Below are 20,918 nucleotides of genomic sequence, written 5' to 3'. Positions count from 1 at the left end.
TCTGGATCCCGTTAGATGGCTTCAACAGCTAATAAACAATGCTGGAGACATTGGGCAACCCTGCAGGAATACTGGAGACATCTGCCCATTTGTTATAATTTTAGCTGGAGGTTTATAGTAGAGCATTTTTAACCCAATTAATAAATGGTTGTCCCAATCTAAAATTCTCTAGTACTTTGAAGAGAAAGGCCCACTCCAGTCTGGGACTGGATCCTTCTTTAAGGTAGGAGTGAAAAGCAGACAGATGCCTTAATTAAAGGGCTAGGGAGATGGAAAAAGGGTGTGGGAGGGAGAACAGATCAACAGACAAAAGATAATAATTATACTTGAATATGATGACAGGAGAGGAAAGCCGAGAATTGATTGGGGAGGGGGTGCCTCTGTGAATGCAGAACTGGAGGAAAGGCCATAATGGGAGCACCAGATGCAGTAATGACTCCCACAGACTCACAAGTGAAAGTGTTGCTTCACTTGGAAGAACTGTTTGTGGCCTTGAGAGAGATATGGGTACTTGAGGCATTTCCTGCAGCCACAGGGAAAGGTGCCAAGGAGATTTAATGTAAAGGGATGAGTGGACCATTTGGGGCCCCAAACAATCCTTCCAAGTGAAGCAACACTTCATTTGTGAATCTGCTGAAGTTATCTACTGCATTTGGTGCTCTTGATATGGCCTTTTCTACATTGGAGAGACTGAACACAGACTGTGAAACCACTCAATAACAAGAATTTCCCAGTGGCCAACCATTTCAATTCTGTGTTCCACTCCCGACCCGACATGACATGTCAAACCAAGGCCACCTGTAAATTGGAGGAGCAACACAGAGCCATCCTCCCTCACCCTATTTGCTAATGTGCCCTTCCTTATCCACCAATTACCTTCTGCATGTTGGACTGATCCTCCCCTACCTCCTATTTTCCCCCTCCCGACCATTTTTTATGGATACCTGCCTACATTTTTGGTCATACCTTGAAGGGCTCAAACTCAAAACATTGTTTATGTCTCTATTATTGCTATACAAAGTACACTATCAATCATTGTGACTTCACACTTTCATGTTTTACTCTTATGGGGGGGGAGGGGGGTGGTGAAGTATGACTTGGGTCTGTGGTCAAGGAAGAAACAAAGGGCTTTGAGGCCTTTGGTATGGGAGATGGAAGTGTATAATGATTGAATGTCCATCGTGAAGATTAGGCTGTCAAGTTCAGGGAACTGAAAGTTGCTTAAGTGATGGAGGACATATCTCAGATGTAGGTGGGGAGGAAATGGACTGGGGGGGTCAAAACTGAGTCGACCAGTTCAGAGGGGAAGGAGCATGCTGAAATGATAGGTCTACCAGGACAATTGGGTTAATGGATCTTGGGTAGAAGGTGGAACCAGGCAATGCAGAGTCAGTGGAAGGGAGATGACCAGAAATGAGTTCAGAGAGAGCACATGAGTCAGTGGTTTGAGGAGTTTGTTTCCACCACTTAGATTTTAAGCTTACAATACCAGGAATAAGAAGATGAATCAAACTTGCGGTGCAATGTGAAGTAGACCGGTTTATAAATATCAAGTTCTATGGTCATTTTTCTGGCGCCTGTCCACAAACTTAGCAAATTTACAATTTGCTAAGCTCAGAGTTGTTACTTCTGAACCACCAAGTTTTGACACCATTTAAATATCAAACCAAACAATTAATTATTCAACAGACCTTACACTATATATTTTTTTATTTCTACTGATCCTATACAACCTACCACAATACTACTAAACACCAAACACATATTTGTTCAAATTAGTGCATTTGACTCTTCAACCGCTGTTAAACAAGTCCTTGATAAAGTCAACTATTGAATAGCTAGTTCTATCATTTATTTTAGCTTAGATTCAATAAAGCAAATTATAATTGATATTTCATACCATCCAACGCAATATCAATACCATCAAGTCACTTTGTACATGGATTCAGTGGCTCTTTGTTTTCATTACTTGACATTCAGAAATTACACAAATGTACAATGATGAGCAACCGAACTCTGAACTTGAAACAATGGTTCTACACATGAACGACAAATGTGACCAAATAATCTGTGTTTAAAAACCCCGATCACAACCACAAAATTTTAGACAGAAGAAAAAGGGGAAACTGATTTGTTACATGATGGTTCAGGTGCCAAATCTATGATGTAATACTATACAATACAATTCTATACATCAGCTCCATAAAAATTATGACATCAAAAGTTAAACTGGAAAAAGCACCAAAAAAATATCACTTCACGCAATGTTTCTTTTTTATCTCCGCCCCTCCTGTTGCAGAATTCCTGACATTTACAGATCACATCTCATGACTATTTCTATCATGACTAGACAGTCTACCAAGGAGGGCTGTCACTTGTGACAAATCTGGTGCATCAGGGAAAGCAGCTGCAGTAGGATCACTATGACAGCAGCTGATACTGTTGATTTGTCGCTGCACAGCAATTCTTAGTCAAGAAAGCTGGGAAGCGCATTAATGCCAAGCTGATCGCAGCCTTTTGCCCACTCCCAACTGGAAACATTTTTTCCCCATAGCAAACATTGGTTATTTACAATGTTCCAATTAATGCTAGTGAAGAAACAATATTATTAAAATGCAACATCTACAACAGATAGAATTATTGATCAAATTCATGGAAAATCAATAACTTGCATTATGTTGCACATTTAAGAAAAATAGAGAAATGTTGCAAACAATTTTTAATGTTAAGCAAGGTCAATAAACTTAACTGAAAAGCAAAAGGTCTTTGAAGATGGAAATGGAATTAGATTTGGTACTGATATGGAACATGATAAAAAATCATGAACATCCTGTCTTCACCTACATCTACCCAACTTAGATTTACAAAATGCTAGTTTACTTTATTTCACATATAAAGTAAATATACCAAGGACAAATGTACCACATAGCCATTGTCCCATGCTAAGATTTACCTGTATTCTGAACAAACTACAACTTACAAACCCATCCAACCTCCTTCTCCAGTACTTAAGATTTTTGCTTTGTAAAGAAATCAATGGTTTATGGGGAAAGGTAGCTTGAAGTTGAGTCTACAGATAGGTCAGCCATGATCTTATTGAATAGTGGAGCAGGTTCAACAGGCCAGATGCCCCCTATTCCTGGTCTTATTTCTTATAATTGTTAAAGAACCACAACATGTGCAGAGAGGTTAAAATTGACATTTCCTTAGCAAGCAAATATATTAAATGTCTTCCCCTCCACACGTTCAGCAAACTCGCTTTAGTTGTTCCTCTATCTTCTGTGCTTCTGATAATTAAACTTATTTATGGCAAAATACAGGACATTCAATCCATAAAAATCTTGCTCACAAGGCTAAGCATTCATTTGATGTGCCACAGAGGAGCTCCATGAAAAATGAGGAACAAAAATTGGGTAATGTGTATTAACACTATGCAATCTTCCCCTGTATCCAGCAAACTGCTCCCCACCAAACCCACTAGAACTTTTAAATCCCAGTACAAGTCTGGCTCCAAGATATTTTACTCTTTCATAATTTATCCATTCTTAGATACTGGCAAATCCCTCCACTGTGTGCCCCCACCCCCACCCAACCAAATGGTTTTAATTCAAAGTTAATGGAGATCAAGAGTAGTTACTCCTATTCCATCAAACACATGGTACCAATAAGACCTTGAAATGTTTTAAAAACATTAAAAATTTCTAAAAACTCTTCAAAATGTCTCATGCCATGAACATTAAGAATTATTAACATTTCCAACTGATTAAGGAATCTCTGGAAAACACAAAAATGGCATTAGCAGCACTTATGAACTAAATCACAAAGAATGCAAACTGTGCAGAGAACTTCATAGACCACACTAACAATTTTCTCTCAATATTACACATTTATAAATTGCCCTAACCTAGGAACCCAATTTCTCGTGAAAATTTTACCTGTAATAAAGAAACCATAGTTTCAGTCGAGAAGAACCTGAGCCAATTCTGTCAACCCATATAAGAATCTAGTATTTCAATGAGATAAATTCTCACTCTTCCTAACCCAAGTGAGTAATCCTACACTATTTTGTCTCTTTTCATGGGGAAAATTTGCTCATCTCACAACCTCCCAAATCCCAGGAACAAATCTGGTAAACACTCCCTTTGTCGCAAGTACATCATTCCTTAGGTATAAGAGCAGATCTGTATGTAATACCATTGGTGTGATCTCACCTGGGACCTATACAATTCCAGTGAGGCTTCTTTATTCTTTCACTCATCCATCCCCCCCCCACCCACCACCTACAAAAAGGACAGTGGAACATTTTACCTCCTAAGGTTGCTCCATCTGCATTTCAAATGATTCAAGAACACCCAGAACTCTCAGAACACTATTAAATTTGTCATCTTTAAATTTTACTCTGATTAGTCAAGATAATGATGTGAAAAGAGAATTGCAAAAATAAAAATACTCACCTCCCTACACCTACTAACCTAAAGATTTATGAAGTTTAGAATGACCACCAGGCGAAAATAGAAATCATGCAACAATTTCAGTAACTGGACTAAAAACTGTCCAGTTCAAAAGAAAAGGCAAAAAGAAATATTATTTGAACAATATTCTTAACTTAAGAAACATCCGGTCTTGATTCTATATTCTGCAGAATATTAGCATCAACTTTGCAGGGATAGAGCTGAATAACTCGATGTGTTGCTTAATTATTTAAATCGGGGCAGACAACCTTTTACCATGCATGGGCCTGAATGGCGGGCCACACTGATGCCACCATAAATGAATACTGAAACACAGACATTATGTCATTTAAGTAATTGTCCCTGCTTGAAGTACATAATGTAAGAATGGAACAGATGATAAATTTATCAAAAAAAATCCACAGAAAAAATTCAAGCAAAAAGATCGACCCTATTTCTTCCAAAAAAACTACAGTGATGCATTTCAGGTCAGGAAAGCCATATTCAAATCTGGAAATGCACCAAAAATCACGAGTTAGCCATTAAAATGACAATATATAAAAAAAGTTTTTAAAAATTAGTCAACAATGCAGAAGGTGATGATCAATTTGTGATTATAATGATGTGGAGAGACTTCAGTAAACATTCCACATGAATGCAGCCATTTCGCTGCCCGGTTCATGACCCTGAAGGAATGGGCATCATTTATATAGCCATAAAGTATTTCCTTTCCTGAAGGATGTTTAATCCACGCACTCAGTCCCTGGGGCCACAGATGACAAAGGCTGACAGTTAGGTGCGGCAAACAGTGTATGTTGAAATGGCTGATCAGGTGAAAGTTGGATCGGAGGCCAGATAAATTTGGATCCCACCCCTGGTTTAAATGGTGACAGCAGACATCTAAACTAGGGGAATCATAAATAGACAAAGAATGCAAATAGAATCAGGAAGCATTAAAATATTTTTGGAAGACTGTCAGATCTTTTCTCCATACAAGTGCTAAGGCACAAACTCATGCTGATAAATAAAATTTTACCTTACCAAAAAATGATCATTCTTTTACACTAGCCTGCAGTGATCAAAGCCATTCCCTATTGCCAGAGACATAGTTTCCAGCAGGGGTCACTGAATAGCAATCAAAAGGGGGCCTTGTCTCAAGTCTTTTCTTTTTGTTGCTGAGATCAACTGTAGAATCCCAAACACGACCCAGAGTGATAATTAAACCAGGTTCAAAATATTTCAACATAGTCCATGGTCCCTTCATCAAGTAAAGCAAAACTCAGCATTTTTCAAAAATTTGTTAAAATTCCTACCAAATGCAAATCATAATTTCCATTTACACACAATGCACGGTTCAAGTCCAATTCTTCCCCCCTTTAAAATCCACCTTCGTGACCAAGCAGTTTGTAATTCATCTGGTTCAATCAAAGCATTTTTAAAATCACACTTCAGTACTTCAAAAGCACCATGTCAATGCAAGCTGCTGTTAAAGCTAAATGTATTCATAAGTTACAAAATAACATTACTTCAATGCTTGGTTTAAATTTAAAATCACATTTTTGTAATTAGCTTTGATTTCACCTTCTCCCATTTTCAGTCCATCAGACTAATATTTTATTTTACCAGGTATTTCATTTTTTTTGTATTTGGTTTTTAGAAAACTAATTTAAGAGCAAATGTTTTTTTTTTATATTGGATTTTCACAATACTGGCTCTGAAACAAGTTTTTAATTCTGGGAACATACCACCCATCCCATAAAGTTCTCATAATGAGCAAAATCTAAACCACATTACAAGTTTTGACAAAGTCTTCAAACTGAAACATGGCTTTCTTGCTACTTATGCTGCCTGACCTGCTCTTTGTTTATATATTTGGTGTTTATTAGAAGACTAGGTTGGAGGTGATAAATATCTGCTTCTTAATGACACGAATCGAATATAAAAGTTGTCATTTCAATTATCTGGAGCTAGCTTCAGGCTGTGAGCAAAATTGTATTACACTGCTGTGTCATGGCAGCTTTAGATCTGCTACCAGTGCACTTTACTCTTTCTTATTTGATGCATCATACCCATTCTCTGATTATTCAGCCTGTGCTGATCTTTTATTAGCCCAAAGCTGCAAAGTTCTCAACTCTCTGTCCGGTTAAACTACTTGGTATAACCATCAGCCACTCAGCAGATGGAATGTCCCTGGAGTAAGACAAATAGATAGCGTGTTGGTCAACGTATACGGGTCAACAGTCCGTTGCCAAAAGTACAGCAGGCTTGGGGAACAAGAGCCCCGCGAACCCACTGATGTTAATGGGAAGGGGTGAAGATGCCGGAGCCAGCTGGCTTTCTGCGGCCTAATGCCCCCAAGGATCACCGAGATTTCCTATGGATACACGCGCCACGAAGCTCTGGCAAAGGCGAGCCACATGTATGGCCTTTCAGCCAGTCCAACGCTTTCAGGCTTCTCCTTCCTTCCTCGCTCCGTCAATAGACTGGACGGCTTTGCTCCAGGCCGAGGCCTACGCCGTCACTCTCCTGTCTGCTCCCGCGGCCTGGTCCGAATGCGCCGCGTCTCTTCTCCTGATCCCCGCCCTCTACTCCGACTTCACGGCGTCTTGAGGCAGACAGGCAGGGCCCAGTGCAGACCACACCAACTCACCGTCTGTTCAGAGTCGATGTCTATACGAAAGGTCTGCTGCTGGAGGGTCTTCAACGTGATCTGCATCGTCTCCCTCTCCTACTCTCGGTCCGACTCTATCCCCTTGCAGCCGCTCAGTCACTCAGAGTGTCAACGCGCGCGCGCCCGATGCCACCACGCGTCCTCACGCCCGAAATGCTGCGTCATCACGTTTGAGCCTCGTGAGGGGGTTTGTCACCTCGCGCCACACCAAGCGCGCCTTCGACGCCACGAGAGCCCAATCCTATCCGCGAGAAGCGAGGGCGCACACACCATCCAATCACCTGTGAACGCAGTGTCCCGCCTCTTCATGGCCCGGATAGAGCACGTGACACCCCGCCGCCATCTTGGTGACGGACCGTTTGCCGTTGGAGAAATGTGGAGTTGCTCTCCCTTCTTGGCGCGGGAATTTATCATGGCGATTTTGAAGCGTCTCGGCTGTTAAGAGTTACGGCATTAACCTCTCATCCCACCACCATAGTTTTGCTGAAGAAGAACAGCCAGCACTGGGCCATTTTCTCGTCGGCAATTAGCAGATTCTACGTGACGTCATACCGACGCACCTGGGTCTGACATCACCGAAGCGGGAAACTGGGAATCCCGGCGTGACGTCAGGGACGGGCGATGCGAGGGAACCCCCTTCGATCAGCTGTGAAACCCGAGAGCACCTCTATATCTACTCTCAGTCGTTCTGTGAAAATACTCGTGTACTTGAAGAAAAGGTCGTCAGAGATAACATCTTTAGTATTTTAACGTTCTAATCTTGTCAATAGATTTGTATGGTTTTCCAAAACCCCATTATAAACTTGCCTGGCCAATAGTATTTTCGGGTCTTGTACCCTGGCTCAGCCAGGAGGACACAAACCAGTCCTCATTTTTGGGGTCAGCAGAACAGGAGGTTAAGGAACTTCAAATTCCTGGGTGTTAACATCTCTGAAGATCCATCTTCGGGCCATTTTGTCGATGCCACCATGAAGAAGGCATTCCCGTGACAATATTTCATGAGGAGTTTGAGGATGTTTGCTACTTCAAAGACTTTCAAGCTTCTACAGGTGTACTATGGAGAGCATTTGGCTAGTTGCATCACTATGGTTTTAGATCTGCTACCAGTACACGTTCAACTTTACTCTTTCAGCCTGGGGGTGCTAATGCACAGGACAGGAAGAGGCTACAGAGGGTTGTAAACTCGCCCAGCAACATCATGGGCATTAGTCTTCATTCCATTAAGGACAACTTTAAGAAGCAGTGACTCAAGAAAGCAGCCTTTATCATCAAGGACTCTCACTACCCAGCCCATGCTTTTTTCTCACTACTACCATCGGGAAGGAATTACAGGATCCTGAAGACGCACAGCCAACGTTACAAAAACAACTTCTTCCCCTCTGCCATCAGATTTCTGAATGAACCTCACATTTTTTTCTCTTTTTGCATTAATTATTTATTTACAAATATATATATGAAATTGTAATTTAAACAATTTTATACCTGTAATGCACAATATTGCTGCCACAAAACAACAAATTTTGTGGCATGTTCATGACAAATCTGATTCTGTTGGTCAGTCAATGTTTCAGGTCAGTACCCTTTATTGAGGCTCAATAGCGAGGGATGGTTGATGCCTTTAGACAATTACTTTCTATCTATTTGTGATCATCAGCGTGGACTCGATGCTGTCGACCTCATCGAGTCCACGCTGCTGAAGATCCAGCTGCGCTGGATGGGTCACGTCTCCAGAATGGAGGACCATCGCCTTCCCAAGATCGTATTATATGGCGAGCTCTCCACTGGCCACCGTGACAGAGGTGCACCAAAGAAAAGGTACAAGGACTGCCTAAAGAAATCTCTTGGTGCCTGCCACATTGACCACCGCCAGTGGGCTGATAACGCCTCAAACCGTGCATCTTGGCGCCTCACAGTTTGGCGGGCAGCAGCCTCCTTTGAAGAAGACCGCAGAGCCCACCTCACTGACAAAAGGCAAAGGAGGAAAAACCCAACACCCAACCCCAACCAACCAATTTTCCCTTGCAACCGCTGCAATCGTGTCTGCCTGTCCCGCATCGGACTGGTCAGCCACAAACGAGCCTGCAGCTGACGTGGACTTTTTTACCCCCTCCATAAATCTTCGTCCGCGAAGCCAAGCCAAAGAAGAAGAGAAAAAAATTTGTGATCAGAGAATCACCCTGTAACATCATCTCTGGTGTGCCCAAAATATGGCCCCCATCTTTTTCCAATTCATGTTGTACCTCAAGTCAAGTCAAGTCACCTTTATTTATCCTTCATACCATGCTCACACAGTAAAGATTAGAAAGCATTTCTCCAGGACTACAGAGAATATTTACATAAATATGTTAGCCTAGCAGAGTGAACAAAAGAGACCAACAGTTGGTGGGCTTATCTTCACTTGAAAACTTATTTTACTTTAGTGCGCTATGCTTTAAGGTCACCAGAAGTCCGGCCCCTATGCCGGAAGCTGCATCCGTGTGATGCCACCACTCAGTCCGTGCTTATGCAGGCCTGGAGTCTCCACCAGAGGAGACAAACGTGCGGCGCCATGCTTGATGCAGCTGCTCCGCTGACAAGCACATGGTCACACGGAGCCAAATCGCCTGTCCATCAATTATGTGCATCACCATATTAAAATAGTTAAACATATATGATAGAGGAATTAGGGGATATGGGGAGAAGGCAGGTAGGTGGAGTTAGGTCATAAATTAGATCAGCCATGATCTTACTGAATGCCGGAGCAGGCTCGATGGGCCATTTTTTGGCCTACTCCTGTTCCTACTTCCTATGTTATGTTCATATTAAAAGGCTTGGGGGAAAATATTGCCCAATCTGGATGTAAGGGCCCGAGTGCTGCAGTACCTCCTACCAGATGACAGATGGGAGAACAGTTGACATGAGGGATGCTTGGAGTCCTTCACAATGTTTATTCTTTCGCCTGCATCAAGTGTTGTAAATGTGCTTCATGGTAGGAAGAGAGACCTCAATGATCTTTTCCACTGAATTCACTATCCTCTGCAGGGTCTTGCAGTCCGAGGAGGTACAGCTTCCAAACCAAGCGGTGTTGCAGTTGCGCAGAATGCTCTCAATTCATCCTCTGTAGAATGTAGTGAGGATGGAGAGCAGGAGATGAACTTTCCTCAGCCTTCACAGGAAATAGAGGCGCTGTTGGGCTCTCTTGGCTATGGAGCTTGTGTTAAGGGACCAGGTGAGATTCTCTGCCAAGTGCACTCCAAGGAACTTGACACTATGGATGTCCTCAACAGTTGAGCCGTTAATGATCAGAGGAGTGGTCCCCCCAGGCCCTCCTGAAGTCGACAACCATCTCTTGTTTTTTTTAATCGTTCAGATGCGGGTTGTTGGCTGTGCACCAGTCCTTTCGTGACTGCACCTCATCTCTGTACGCTGACTCTTCATTCTTACTGATCAGGCCCACCATAGTCATGTCGTCAGCAAACTTGATGATGTGGTTTGAGCTGTGTTTAGCTGTACAGTCGTGGGTCAGCAGAGTGAACAGCAGTGGACTAAGCATGCAGCCCTGGGGGGCCCTCATGCTCGGCGTGATGGTCTTGGTCGTGCTGTTACCGATCCCAACTGCTTGAGGTCTCGCAAGCAGAAAGTCAAGAAACCAATTGCAGAGGGAGGTGTTGTTTTTGTTTTTTTAAATTTTTTATTTTTCACACCATAAATCACATTAGCCATGATATACACTATTTCTCACACATATACAGTGACTTTTTCTCCCCCCCCCCCCCTCCTCCCAAGCCACCCCCCCACCCCCCCCCTCTCATCCATTTTAGGTATACAATCTAGGTTGCATGAAGCCAGTCAGACAATGTTGTCATTCAACAAAAATACACCAGAAATTCTACTGAGTCCATTCTTTTCTTTCCTTCTCCTTCCATCAACTTAGGTAATGTTTGTCCCCGGTAGGTTTTCGCTATTGTATTTAATGTAAGGCTCCTATACTTGTTCGAATATTTCAATATTATTTCTTAACCTATATGTTATTTTTTTCTAATGGAATACATTTATTCATTTAAATTTAGTAGTTTCTTCCTTTTAATTTGGTTATGTATTCCATTAATATTTAAAGTCATATAGTTCAGCGTAGCCCTTTTATATTTTGTTTATCTTCTCTTTCCGTTTTTCCATCATTACCTTTCCTCCTTTTCAGAGGGAGGTGTTTTGACAATCAAATGAATTCCAAACTCAAATCAATAAACAGCATTCGAAATATGAGTCCTCATTTTCTAGGTAGGTGAGGGTTAGGTGGAGGGGGCGGTAGCGATGGCCTCATCCGTAGAGCAGTTGGGTCTGTATGCGAACTGCAGGGTGTCTAATGACAGGGACAGCAGGAGCTTGATGTGCCCCATGACAAGCCTCTCGAAGTGCTTTATGGTGATGGACGTGAGTGCCACACAGCAATAGACTTCTTCAGCGCAGGGTCAATGGTGAAGCTTTGAAGCATGCAGGCACCATAGTGCTTTTCAGCTGAGCCGTACATCCCCCGAGCACTCTGTCGGGAATGTCATCGGGTCCAGCGGCTTTTTGCAGGTTGACCTTGCTTGGCTTTCTCTTTATGTTGGCCACTGCAAGACGCAGCACCTGTTCATTTGGAGAGGCAGTCTTCTTCACTGCAACGTAGAAGTTGTTCAGTATACCTGGGAGGGAAGCATCACCAGCAGACAGATGGTGGTGTCTTGTGATGCCTTTCCACAAGCTTTGCATGTCGTTGCTGTCCAGGAAGTGACTGTGAATGCACTGGGCACGCACCCCCTTTGCTCCCCTGATGGCTTTAGACAGTTTGGCTCTTGCAATAGCTCGGGCCACCTTGTTGTCCACACTGAAGGCAGTGTCTTGGTTCCTGAGCAGTACATGCACCTCCGCTGTCATCCATAACTTCTGATTGAAGCGAGTTATGATGATCTTGGGCACAGTGGCATCATCAGAACACTTCCTGATGTAGCTGGTCACTGATGCAGTATACTCCAGATTGATGCAGTCACCACTAGTTGCTGCTTCCTTGGTACTTTCAATCTTTTGAATAAAAATTTTAACAAAAAAAACAAAGAGAAAGAAGTAAATGTATGTTTCACTTAGCTTGGAAGTTTGAGCACCATCTTTGATCATTACATATAAAAAGTCTATATTTAGACTGTGCTAGATGTTGGTGAAGTTAATAAAGTTGGGAGAAGTATCAAATTTAAGGAAAAATACAGTGAGCTCAGAGAGTGGTAATCAGCCTTTTGAATAATTCCAATTTTAGTTGCTTCAATTTTGGCACACATGCCTTGATTATGCAAAGCCCTGAATTCTATCCCTACATCTCCACTTTATGATGCTTCAGACATACCACTTTGACTTAGCCTTTGGTTATATGCCCTCATTTTTTTTGTGACAATTTATAGAGAACATTTTTATAGAAGAAATTTGAACTGTGGGTTAAATCCTGAGAGCAAATTGCCTAACAGGTAATTCAAAATATTGAGAATCTGAATTTTCTGATGAGTGGCCAAGACAAACTGGTCAACTTCATGAATTCTGTCGGCCCTATTTAAGTGTAGAAACCAGTTTCAGTGTTAAGCAGGCACTGTTTTGAATGTCCAATCAGCTATATACAGTTGTGAATACTAGCTTTTAATCGCGTTTAGTCTAGAAATTTTTAATAGTTACATATTGCAACCAGACAGCACCCATCTTAAAATTACTAACGAAGAGGAAAGTTGGAGAATGCACAAGCAAGATGTAACATTTCAAAGGTGACTTTTTTGTTGACAACTGTGGGAGGTAAAACACCATTCTTATTCTGGGAGGACATTCTGTTCATTTAAATGTATTCATTTAACTTTTTAGGTACCTAACCTAGAATATCAAAGAGGAGCTAACTGATTTTTCAGAACTTATCAGCAATTAAAGCATTGGCAAATTTTATCTGAATGGGAAAAACCAAACGATTAAGTGTTTATTTTTTTCTTATCAGCAGTTAAATAAATTACTGGGAAGTGAAATAAATGAATAAACTACAGGTATAGGGCAACAAGGACTAATGAAGTTTGGATGGGTATTTTATGAAATAACACTGTCAATGGGAATTGAAAGAATCAGTGAAAACATGTGGGACTGTTGGCATTCATATGAAGTCCCAGAGAGAACTTGATAGTGTGAACATGTGAAATTAATTGAGAAAAATAAGAGTGTGGTAACAAATGTTAAGCTTTGTGAACAGTGAGTATCAAAGTACAAGTTTCCCATCCTGCTAATCAGTGTCCAGTGCAGGGGCTGGGCATTTGTGTGCCATCACTTTGGGTGTCCATATACATTTAGGAATAAAGGACTGAATGTTGAAATCTGGTGACAAATTGGAAAAACTACCAATACGGCTGTATGAATATTAGAGCTGACCTGTTAAGTCTGCTCATAGAAGTACCAGGTATAATGTAAGAAAAAAACTAACTGAAGAAGAATGCAGAAGGACATACCCAGGGTAGTCAGTAGATGAGAGTTAAATACTATATGCTGAAAGCATCACAGTACATTTTAGGAACTAGAACAAAAGGAAGTTGACATCCAGTGAGAGACTAGGAGACCCCAGATGTGAAGAGATGTAAAGCCTCGAGATAAAAAAAAACCTTTGAGCTGGATTGGTGTTTTGGCTCAATTGTAGAGAAGCAAAGGTCTCAATGACCCTGTTCTGAAAATTACACAATGTAAAAGACCAGAAAAGAAATGAGCTAAATCGAAATGAGCAGATAATTTGCATTATTAGTTTGTTTTTTTGAATATCTCCCTCAAAGAGTCCTAGAATTGTACATCCTAGAAACAGGCTATGTTGACCAAGATGTCTACCTGAGCTAGTCCCATTGCCTTGCATTTGGCCAATAACCTTCTAAAACTTTCTTATCCATTTACCTATCCAAAAGTCTTTTACATATCATAATTGTACACATCTTACAGCTTCTGGAACCTTGTTCCCTAAACCTACTAACCTCTGGTTCATTACAAATCTATCCCTATCACTTTAAATTTATGCCTTTCGTTTTAGAGTCCCCTACCCTGGGAAAAAAAATTCTCACCATTCAACTTAAGGATACCCCTCATAATTATAATGTCACACCTCAGTCTCCAATGCTCCTGGGGGGGGGGGGGGGGGGGGGGGGAGTCCAAATCTCTTCAGCCTCTTACAAATCAGACCCTCTAGTCCCAACAACCACCTGGTGATTTATTTTCTGCATCCTTTCTAGCTTAATTAGGCAACCAGAACAGCACACATTACACCAAGCATGATCTCGCCAACATCTTCTACAGTTGTTACATGATATTCCAACTTTTATATTCAGTCCCCTATCGATAAACAGAAATGTGTCAAACTCCTTCACTACCCCATCTACCTGGCTCACAGCTTTCAGGAAACTGTGTGCCTGTGCTTCTCGGTCACCCTGTTCTACACTCCAAGGCTCTACCAGTTGGTGTAAGTCCTAGCCCAGTTTATGCTCTTGACAGAGTTAAATTCCATCTGCCATTGCTTGGTTCGTTTCCTCCTTTGATCCACATTCTACTTTACTATTTTCACTCCAGAGAGAAAAACGGAGTTAATGCTTTAGGCTGATGACCTTTCGTGTTATAACCAATTCTGATACAAATTGGATAGGATAGTTACCTGAAATTGATTTAATTGTTCTTCTCCTTTAATACTTCTCACTTTAATTCCACTCATTTCCTCCAATTCAAACGTAATGCTACAGAAACTTGCGTGGGCCCAAGCAAGAGGCCCTTCTAGTCTGTGCCAAATTATTATACTGCCAAGCCCCACTGATGTGCACCCAGACTATATCCCTTCCCATCCATAAATGTACATGTCCAAATTTTTCTTAAATGCCAAAATTGAGTCTGCATTTACTACTTCAGCTGGCAGCTCGTTCTACACTCCCACCATTTTGTCCATGAAAGTTCCCCCTAATGTTCCCGTTAAACTTTTCCCCTTTCATCCTTAACCCATGTCCTCTAGTTTTTAATCTCTTCTTAATTTTCATCTGTAATATAATGTCACCATCACACCCTTCTTACTTTCTCCTTTCAGCAATATAAACAAACAATATCCCCCACAATTTTCTAGGTCATTCTGATGATGGTGAGTTTTATTGTAATACAGTAAGTACAATGTACAAATGCACTGAAATTCTTAATTTGCTGAAGCTACACATGTTTGTAAAATACACTAATAACTAATAAGTAATAATCTAAATAACCATGAGAAAGAAAATTAGCATAGATCAATCTCTACCAACATCTAATCTTTCACTTCTTCCCACCATCCAAATATTCCTCCCAAATGAAGTAGCAGCTTTCCCAAATTTTGGGTATTATATTTGGTGCTTGTGATGCAGACTTCTACTTTGGGGAAGCTAAGCACAGATTGGGTGAGCACTTTGGAGAACATTTTTGTTCAGATTCCCTATTTGCTTGTCTCTTTAATTTTCCATCCCACTCCCACCTCGGATCTGGGTCTTTGGCTTCTTAACTGTTCACTAGAACCCAACATTGGCTTGATGACCTGTATCTTCTTAGAACTTTATAATTAAATGATTTCAGACAATCCGCCCTTCAAACTTGTGTTGGAACTGGCCAGATCTCCTGAAAGATTTTAATTTGTAACATTAACACTGTTTCTCCCTTCACAGACAATGGCTGACCTGCTGAGCATTTCCACCATTGTTTTTAAATCTTACGGGGTTTTTTTTTGTGCTTAGTATTTATCAGTGAATACCAAGTGTCTGTGCTATAAGAAGAACACTTTTTTGAAAGTGTACAACTTCTATGTAATGATTTCAGGGATCAACTGCAAATTATTATTGGTAGTGACAGAAGAGTTCAACCACAAACAGAAATATCACGAGTTAAACAGAAACAACAGGTTATTAATAATCTGGCACAAAAGCCCACAAAATTATTCTGAAATTGCCTGAATTCTCACACATCAATGCAGGGAGAACAGAATCCATAAAAAGCCTTTTAGCTATTTTTGTCCAGGTTTATTTAAAACAAACTCTCTCTCTGGAAATACATTCAGATTCTACAAAATCATTTAAAGAGAAACATCATTTTTTAATATAAAAAGGTACCAAAAATAATTAAGGAACATTGGCTGAATAAAGGGGAGACCTCAAATATTTACATCAAGTCCTGACAGTAGGATGTTTCATCAGGCACTGATGTAAAAGTAGTTCGTATGTGATGCTTTATCTATTCATCAAACCCTCACATCTTAAAATGAAAAAGACTCCCGATCGCCTGATTCAATTGACAAAAATTATTTTTGAAGATACCCTGATTGCTCTTTTTGGATGCCCTTTGTGCAGAAAACGATACCATTTTTAAAAAGTTGTAGTTTTACACTGATACAATTTCATTAAACAATATTGATTTGTCATATCTTATTAAAAAAAAGATCATTGTTTCATCCTTGGTCTTTAGGAGACTTTCTACCCTTAATCTACTGCATCGAGGAAGGGATCCACAGCCTGCCTGGTTCAAACTGATACATTCGCCATGTCTGACAGGACATGGAACAGCAGCAGTAGAGAAACTAAAACAATGTGAAAAACATTCCAGAACATTGCCCCCACCCATCCAGAAACAAATATGCATCTCTGTCCTCTCAATGGGAGGAAAATCATCTGCCATGGGGATTCTTTTTATTGCAACTTGGCTCCAATGGTGAAAGTTAAAACGAGAAAGTATGCAGATGCTGGGGTCGAGTGTAATAAAAATGGTCCTGGTCTCTTAAGTTATCATTTTGTATGGAAAACTAGAATTTTCACTACTTTAATACAAAAAAAAAATGCTGGAGAAACTCAACAGGTTAGTCAGCATCCAAAGGAAGTAAAGGGTAACCAACATTTCAGGCCCGAACTGAGCCCTTCGTCAGCGGTGACAAAGAGCTCGGGCCTGAAATGTTGGTTACCCTTTACTTCCTTTGGATGCTGACTAACCTGTTGAGTTTCTCCAGCACTTTTTTTTGTATTAAAGTAGTGAAAATTCTAGTTTTCCATACAAAATGATAACTTAAGAGACCAGGACCATTTTTTTGGGAACAATGGATTGTCAAGATGGGGGTGGGGTGACAATGCAGTGGGGGAGGGGGACAAAATGGAATGCATGAGGAGGAGGAGGAGGAAGGAAGCAAGAAAGTAAGAAATGTGCAATGAGCCAAATCCCACAGAAGGATGCAGATGTTTAGATCATGTAAATCAGCAACTTTAACCACGACTATGTAAGATTAAATACTGATAGCATAAAAATAATGGATCTGATTCTCATTTGGGGGCTTAATTCGTTACAATAAATCTCTCAGGCACCAACAACACACTGAGACTGGTGCTGAAGTTGGTCTTGAGACAATTCTGTAGAATGGCTCATGGTTCCAAGATTGTAATAATTGATCTTTCAAGTTGTGGGATATTTCAACTGGAAATTTTGTAAAGAATGACACATTGAAAGGATTAAAGGAAAAATCGGTGATCACTGGGCTGGAAATATGTAGATCTCACAATTCATCTTTTTTCAGTGTTTTATCTCCTGTTTCTTTCTCCTCCTCCTCTTCTTCTTCCTCTTCCTCCTCCTTTTCATCTCTATTTTCTTCGTCTTCCTCATCCTCCTCCTCATCGTCTTTATTTTTCTCTTCCTCAGCTTGATGTTTCCTTTCTTCTTCTTCCTGGCTTTCCTTCATTTTCTCCTCAGGTTCCTAGACAAAAAAAAAATCATGCTTGAGTACTGAAAGCCAGGTCTAAATCTAAAACAGCACTTGTACAAAACACCAATTTTCCCCATGAACAGATAAAATCACACAATTAACGACCAAATCACTGGGAATGACTAAAGGAACTGCTCACACTAATATTCATGAAACATTTATCTATCTATTTATTTGTATCGATGAAATATTTGTGCTGCAAATTTGAGTGTATGTATGTTATAATTGGTTGCGTGCATGTTTTGCACTGAGGACCTGAGAACACTGTTTTGTCAGGTTCTGCTTGTGCAATCAGATGATAATAAACTTGACTTAAAACAAGCATCTTAGCTCTTGTCCAAAATGTATATAAAAAACAGCAAAATATTAAAATAATGAATTTTTATAACAAGATGCAAAACAAATTTGACAAATCCCAATTGATGTGATCCATACAGCAAGAATTCTCACTCATCAGTTACGGTCAAAATAATTCTGAATCATATGCCAAACAAGTTCAGACCCAGTTAGTTGTGGTGGTGTCCATTTTTGTATGGATATTGAAGTCCCTGCGAAAATCTGATGTTGTGTCCTTACTGCTTTCAGTGCTATTCCCAAATATTGTTCAAAATGTTGGATTACTAACTCAAGAGCTGAGAGAGGCGAGAAGATGCCAATAAGACGGAATATTTCCTCATTTGACACAATACCACTTCATTTCCACAGCAGTCGGTGATGGAGACTCCCAGGGACATTATTGTGTAATTGCAAACCATGTGACTGTCTCTAACTCTCGAGCTGGGTCTGTCTACCTTTCATACCCAGTATTTGTGATGGGCTGAAAAAGATACGACTACTTGTGAAAGATAACAACAGAAATTCTTAGATGTTCAGTGTTAATTTGGAAGGCATTACACAGGAAGTTGCATAAGTTCATTGGGAGAGTTGTGAGTAGAAAAAGAGACATCTGACAAATGGGAGGAAAGAATTCTGGGCCAGCAGCATGTTCCTGTTGGAGTGAAAGGCAAGGCTGGCAGGAGTAGGGAACCCCAGTTGATGAGTGAAAGTGAGGCTCTGGACAGGAAAAATAACATGTCAGGTACAGGCAGCTGATATTAACGGTACCTACAGGAATACAAGATGTATAAGGGATACACGAGTGCATTTTGAGATACAGGGAGAATCTTGGGGCATGTCCATAGCTATCTGAAAGTGGGAAAGTAGAAAGGGTGTGAAGGTGTATGGTGGCGTGCTTGCGTTCATCAGTCAGGGCACTGAGTTTAAAAATTGGGCTCATGTTGCAACTGTAGAAAACTTTAGTTAGGCTACATTTGGAATATTGAGGAGTTCTGGTTGCCACATGACAGGAAGAATATGGAGGCTTGGAGAAAATGCAGAAGATGTTCACCTGGATGTTGCCTTTATTTAAGATTATCCAAGAGAGGCTAGATATATTTGGATTGTTTTCTCTGGAACATCAGAGGTCAAGAGACAATTTGATATAGATTAAGATTATATAAGATTATGAGAGGCATTCTCAGGGTGGGTATGTCAAATTCTAGATGGCATAACTTTAAGGTGAGAAGGGAAAGATTGAAAGGATTTGGTGGAGGTAGGTAAGATTAATGTAAATTGACATAAGAGCAATGACATTATGGACTGAAGGGCTGATAATGTGCTGTACTACTCTATATTTTCTAAAAAATGAATGTGACAGAACCGATGAGGTAGGACAGGGATTTTTATAGTTTCTGGACATTTTTTGACTCAGTGTTTATGAAAATACATCCAGAATTTGATCTATTTTGATTGACCTTCAGGAAAAGCTGAATGAAGTCTAAACAATATTGCCAAATGTCAAGAGGACAAGTTAGTGCACTTCAGAAGTCTGATTAGTTGACAGATGGACTTGAAGAGGAAAAGGGTGTACATTTCATGACAAAAATACATTAATTAAACTAACTGTGCACAAAATGTTCCCATCTCAATTGCAAATAAAATATATTTCACCTTGGTCTTTCGCCAGGTCTTATTGCCAAACTCTTCTGCATACTTTTCATCATCAGTTATGAGAAAATTGTCAAAAATTGTTCCTGATTTTACCTATAAAACAACAAATAGTAGCATTATTGGCTGGAGCTGTCAGCTTCTTCTTGCTGCAAGTCAATCTTTATGCAAATCAATTTCAGTACAATGTGTCATTTAAAAGTTATACTTTTTTTTGAATATTTTAATTTTAAAAATTATACATAGTGACATTATAAATATACATTAAACTTTTTCTCACAAATACAACAAACAGTCCCTCCCTCCCTCCCATACATACAGATCCGTTCACTGTCAAGAGCTTACATATATTTTAAGTATATAGATTACAGATAGGGAAACTACGTTAACATATATATATAAATATATATATATATTATACCCTTTTTTGTTCATTGTTATTACTATCTGGGCCCCTACATGGTCCAGGTATGGCTGCCAGACCTTTACAGATGTCATATTTGTTCTTTAAGTTGTATGTGATTTTTTTTCCTATAGATGAATAGCTGTTCATTTCGACAGTCCATTGTGCTATAAGTAGAGGAGAGTCAGACTTCCAAGTGATCGCAATACATTTTTTTCACTACCGTCAGTGCTATGCTATTTTTATAAATGAGATTTGATATTTGGTCAACTTGTCACTTATTTTCATGAAATTACCTAATAGATACAGCTCTGGCTCGTTCGTGAAGGCCATTCCTGTTACCTTGGTTAATTTTTCTGCAATTTCTTGCCAAAATGGCCTCACTTTCACACATGACCACATGGTATGTAGAAAAGTTCCTGCATCAGTCCCACATCTGAAACACATCTCTGAAATTTCGGTTTTTGATCTGTGTAATTTTTGTGGGGTAAGATACAACTGATCCAGTCCATATCTTTCATTTATAATTGATGAAATGCTGTCCCTGCATCAATCTGACCAGCTTCTTTCTGAAATCACCACACCCAAGTTCAACTCCATCTTTTCCTTGACCTCTGCAACCCTGGTTTTGCACTCTCTCTGGAAAGCATAATA

At 40.2% G+C, this 20,918-nt stretch overlaps 2 protein-coding genes across 4 annotated transcripts in view; both read right to left on the bottom strand.

The window, feature by feature from the left end:
* LOC138758901 (UV excision repair protein RAD23 homolog B-like) overlaps positions 1-7,271 on the bottom strand; it is a 78,978-nt gene extending 71,707 nt beyond the window's left edge. The window contains exon 1 of one of the 3 annotated variants that reach the window (XM_069928483.1): positions 7,102-7,271. In XM_069928483.1, coding sequence (XP_069784584.1) covers positions 7,102-7,167 — 66 coding nt within the window. In that variant the 5' untranslated portion in view covers positions 7,168-7,271. Of the gene's footprint in view, positions 1-876; positions 968-1,900; positions 1,940-7,101 lie in introns of those variants that run through there. The other 2 variants (XM_069928484.1, XM_069928485.1) reach the window with 2 other exon arrangements.
* A 9,952-nt stretch (positions 7,272-17,223) lies between these two features.
* Positions 17,224-20,918, bottom strand: part of LOC138758899 (calreticulin-like) — a 31,304-nt gene continuing 27,609 nt past the window's right edge. The window contains exons 8-9 of the mRNA XM_069928473.1: positions 19,865-19,957; positions 17,224-17,866 (exon numbers count right to left, since the gene is read on the bottom strand). Coding sequence (XP_069784574.1) covers positions 17,669-17,866; positions 19,865-19,957 — 291 coding nt within the window. The 3' untranslated portion in view covers positions 17,224-17,668. The remainder of the gene's footprint in view (positions 17,867-19,864; positions 19,958-20,918) is intronic.

This window comes from Narcine bancroftii, chromosome 3 (genome assembly GCF_036971445.1).
Source record: "Narcine bancroftii isolate sNarBan1 chromosome 3, sNarBan1.hap1, whole genome shotgun sequence".
Classification (NCBI taxonomy): domain Eukaryota; kingdom Metazoa; phylum Chordata; class Chondrichthyes; order Torpediniformes; family Narcinidae; genus Narcine; species Narcine bancroftii.
Note: the sequence above shows the minus strand (reverse complement) of the source record. Positions and strands in the feature narration are given on the sequence as shown.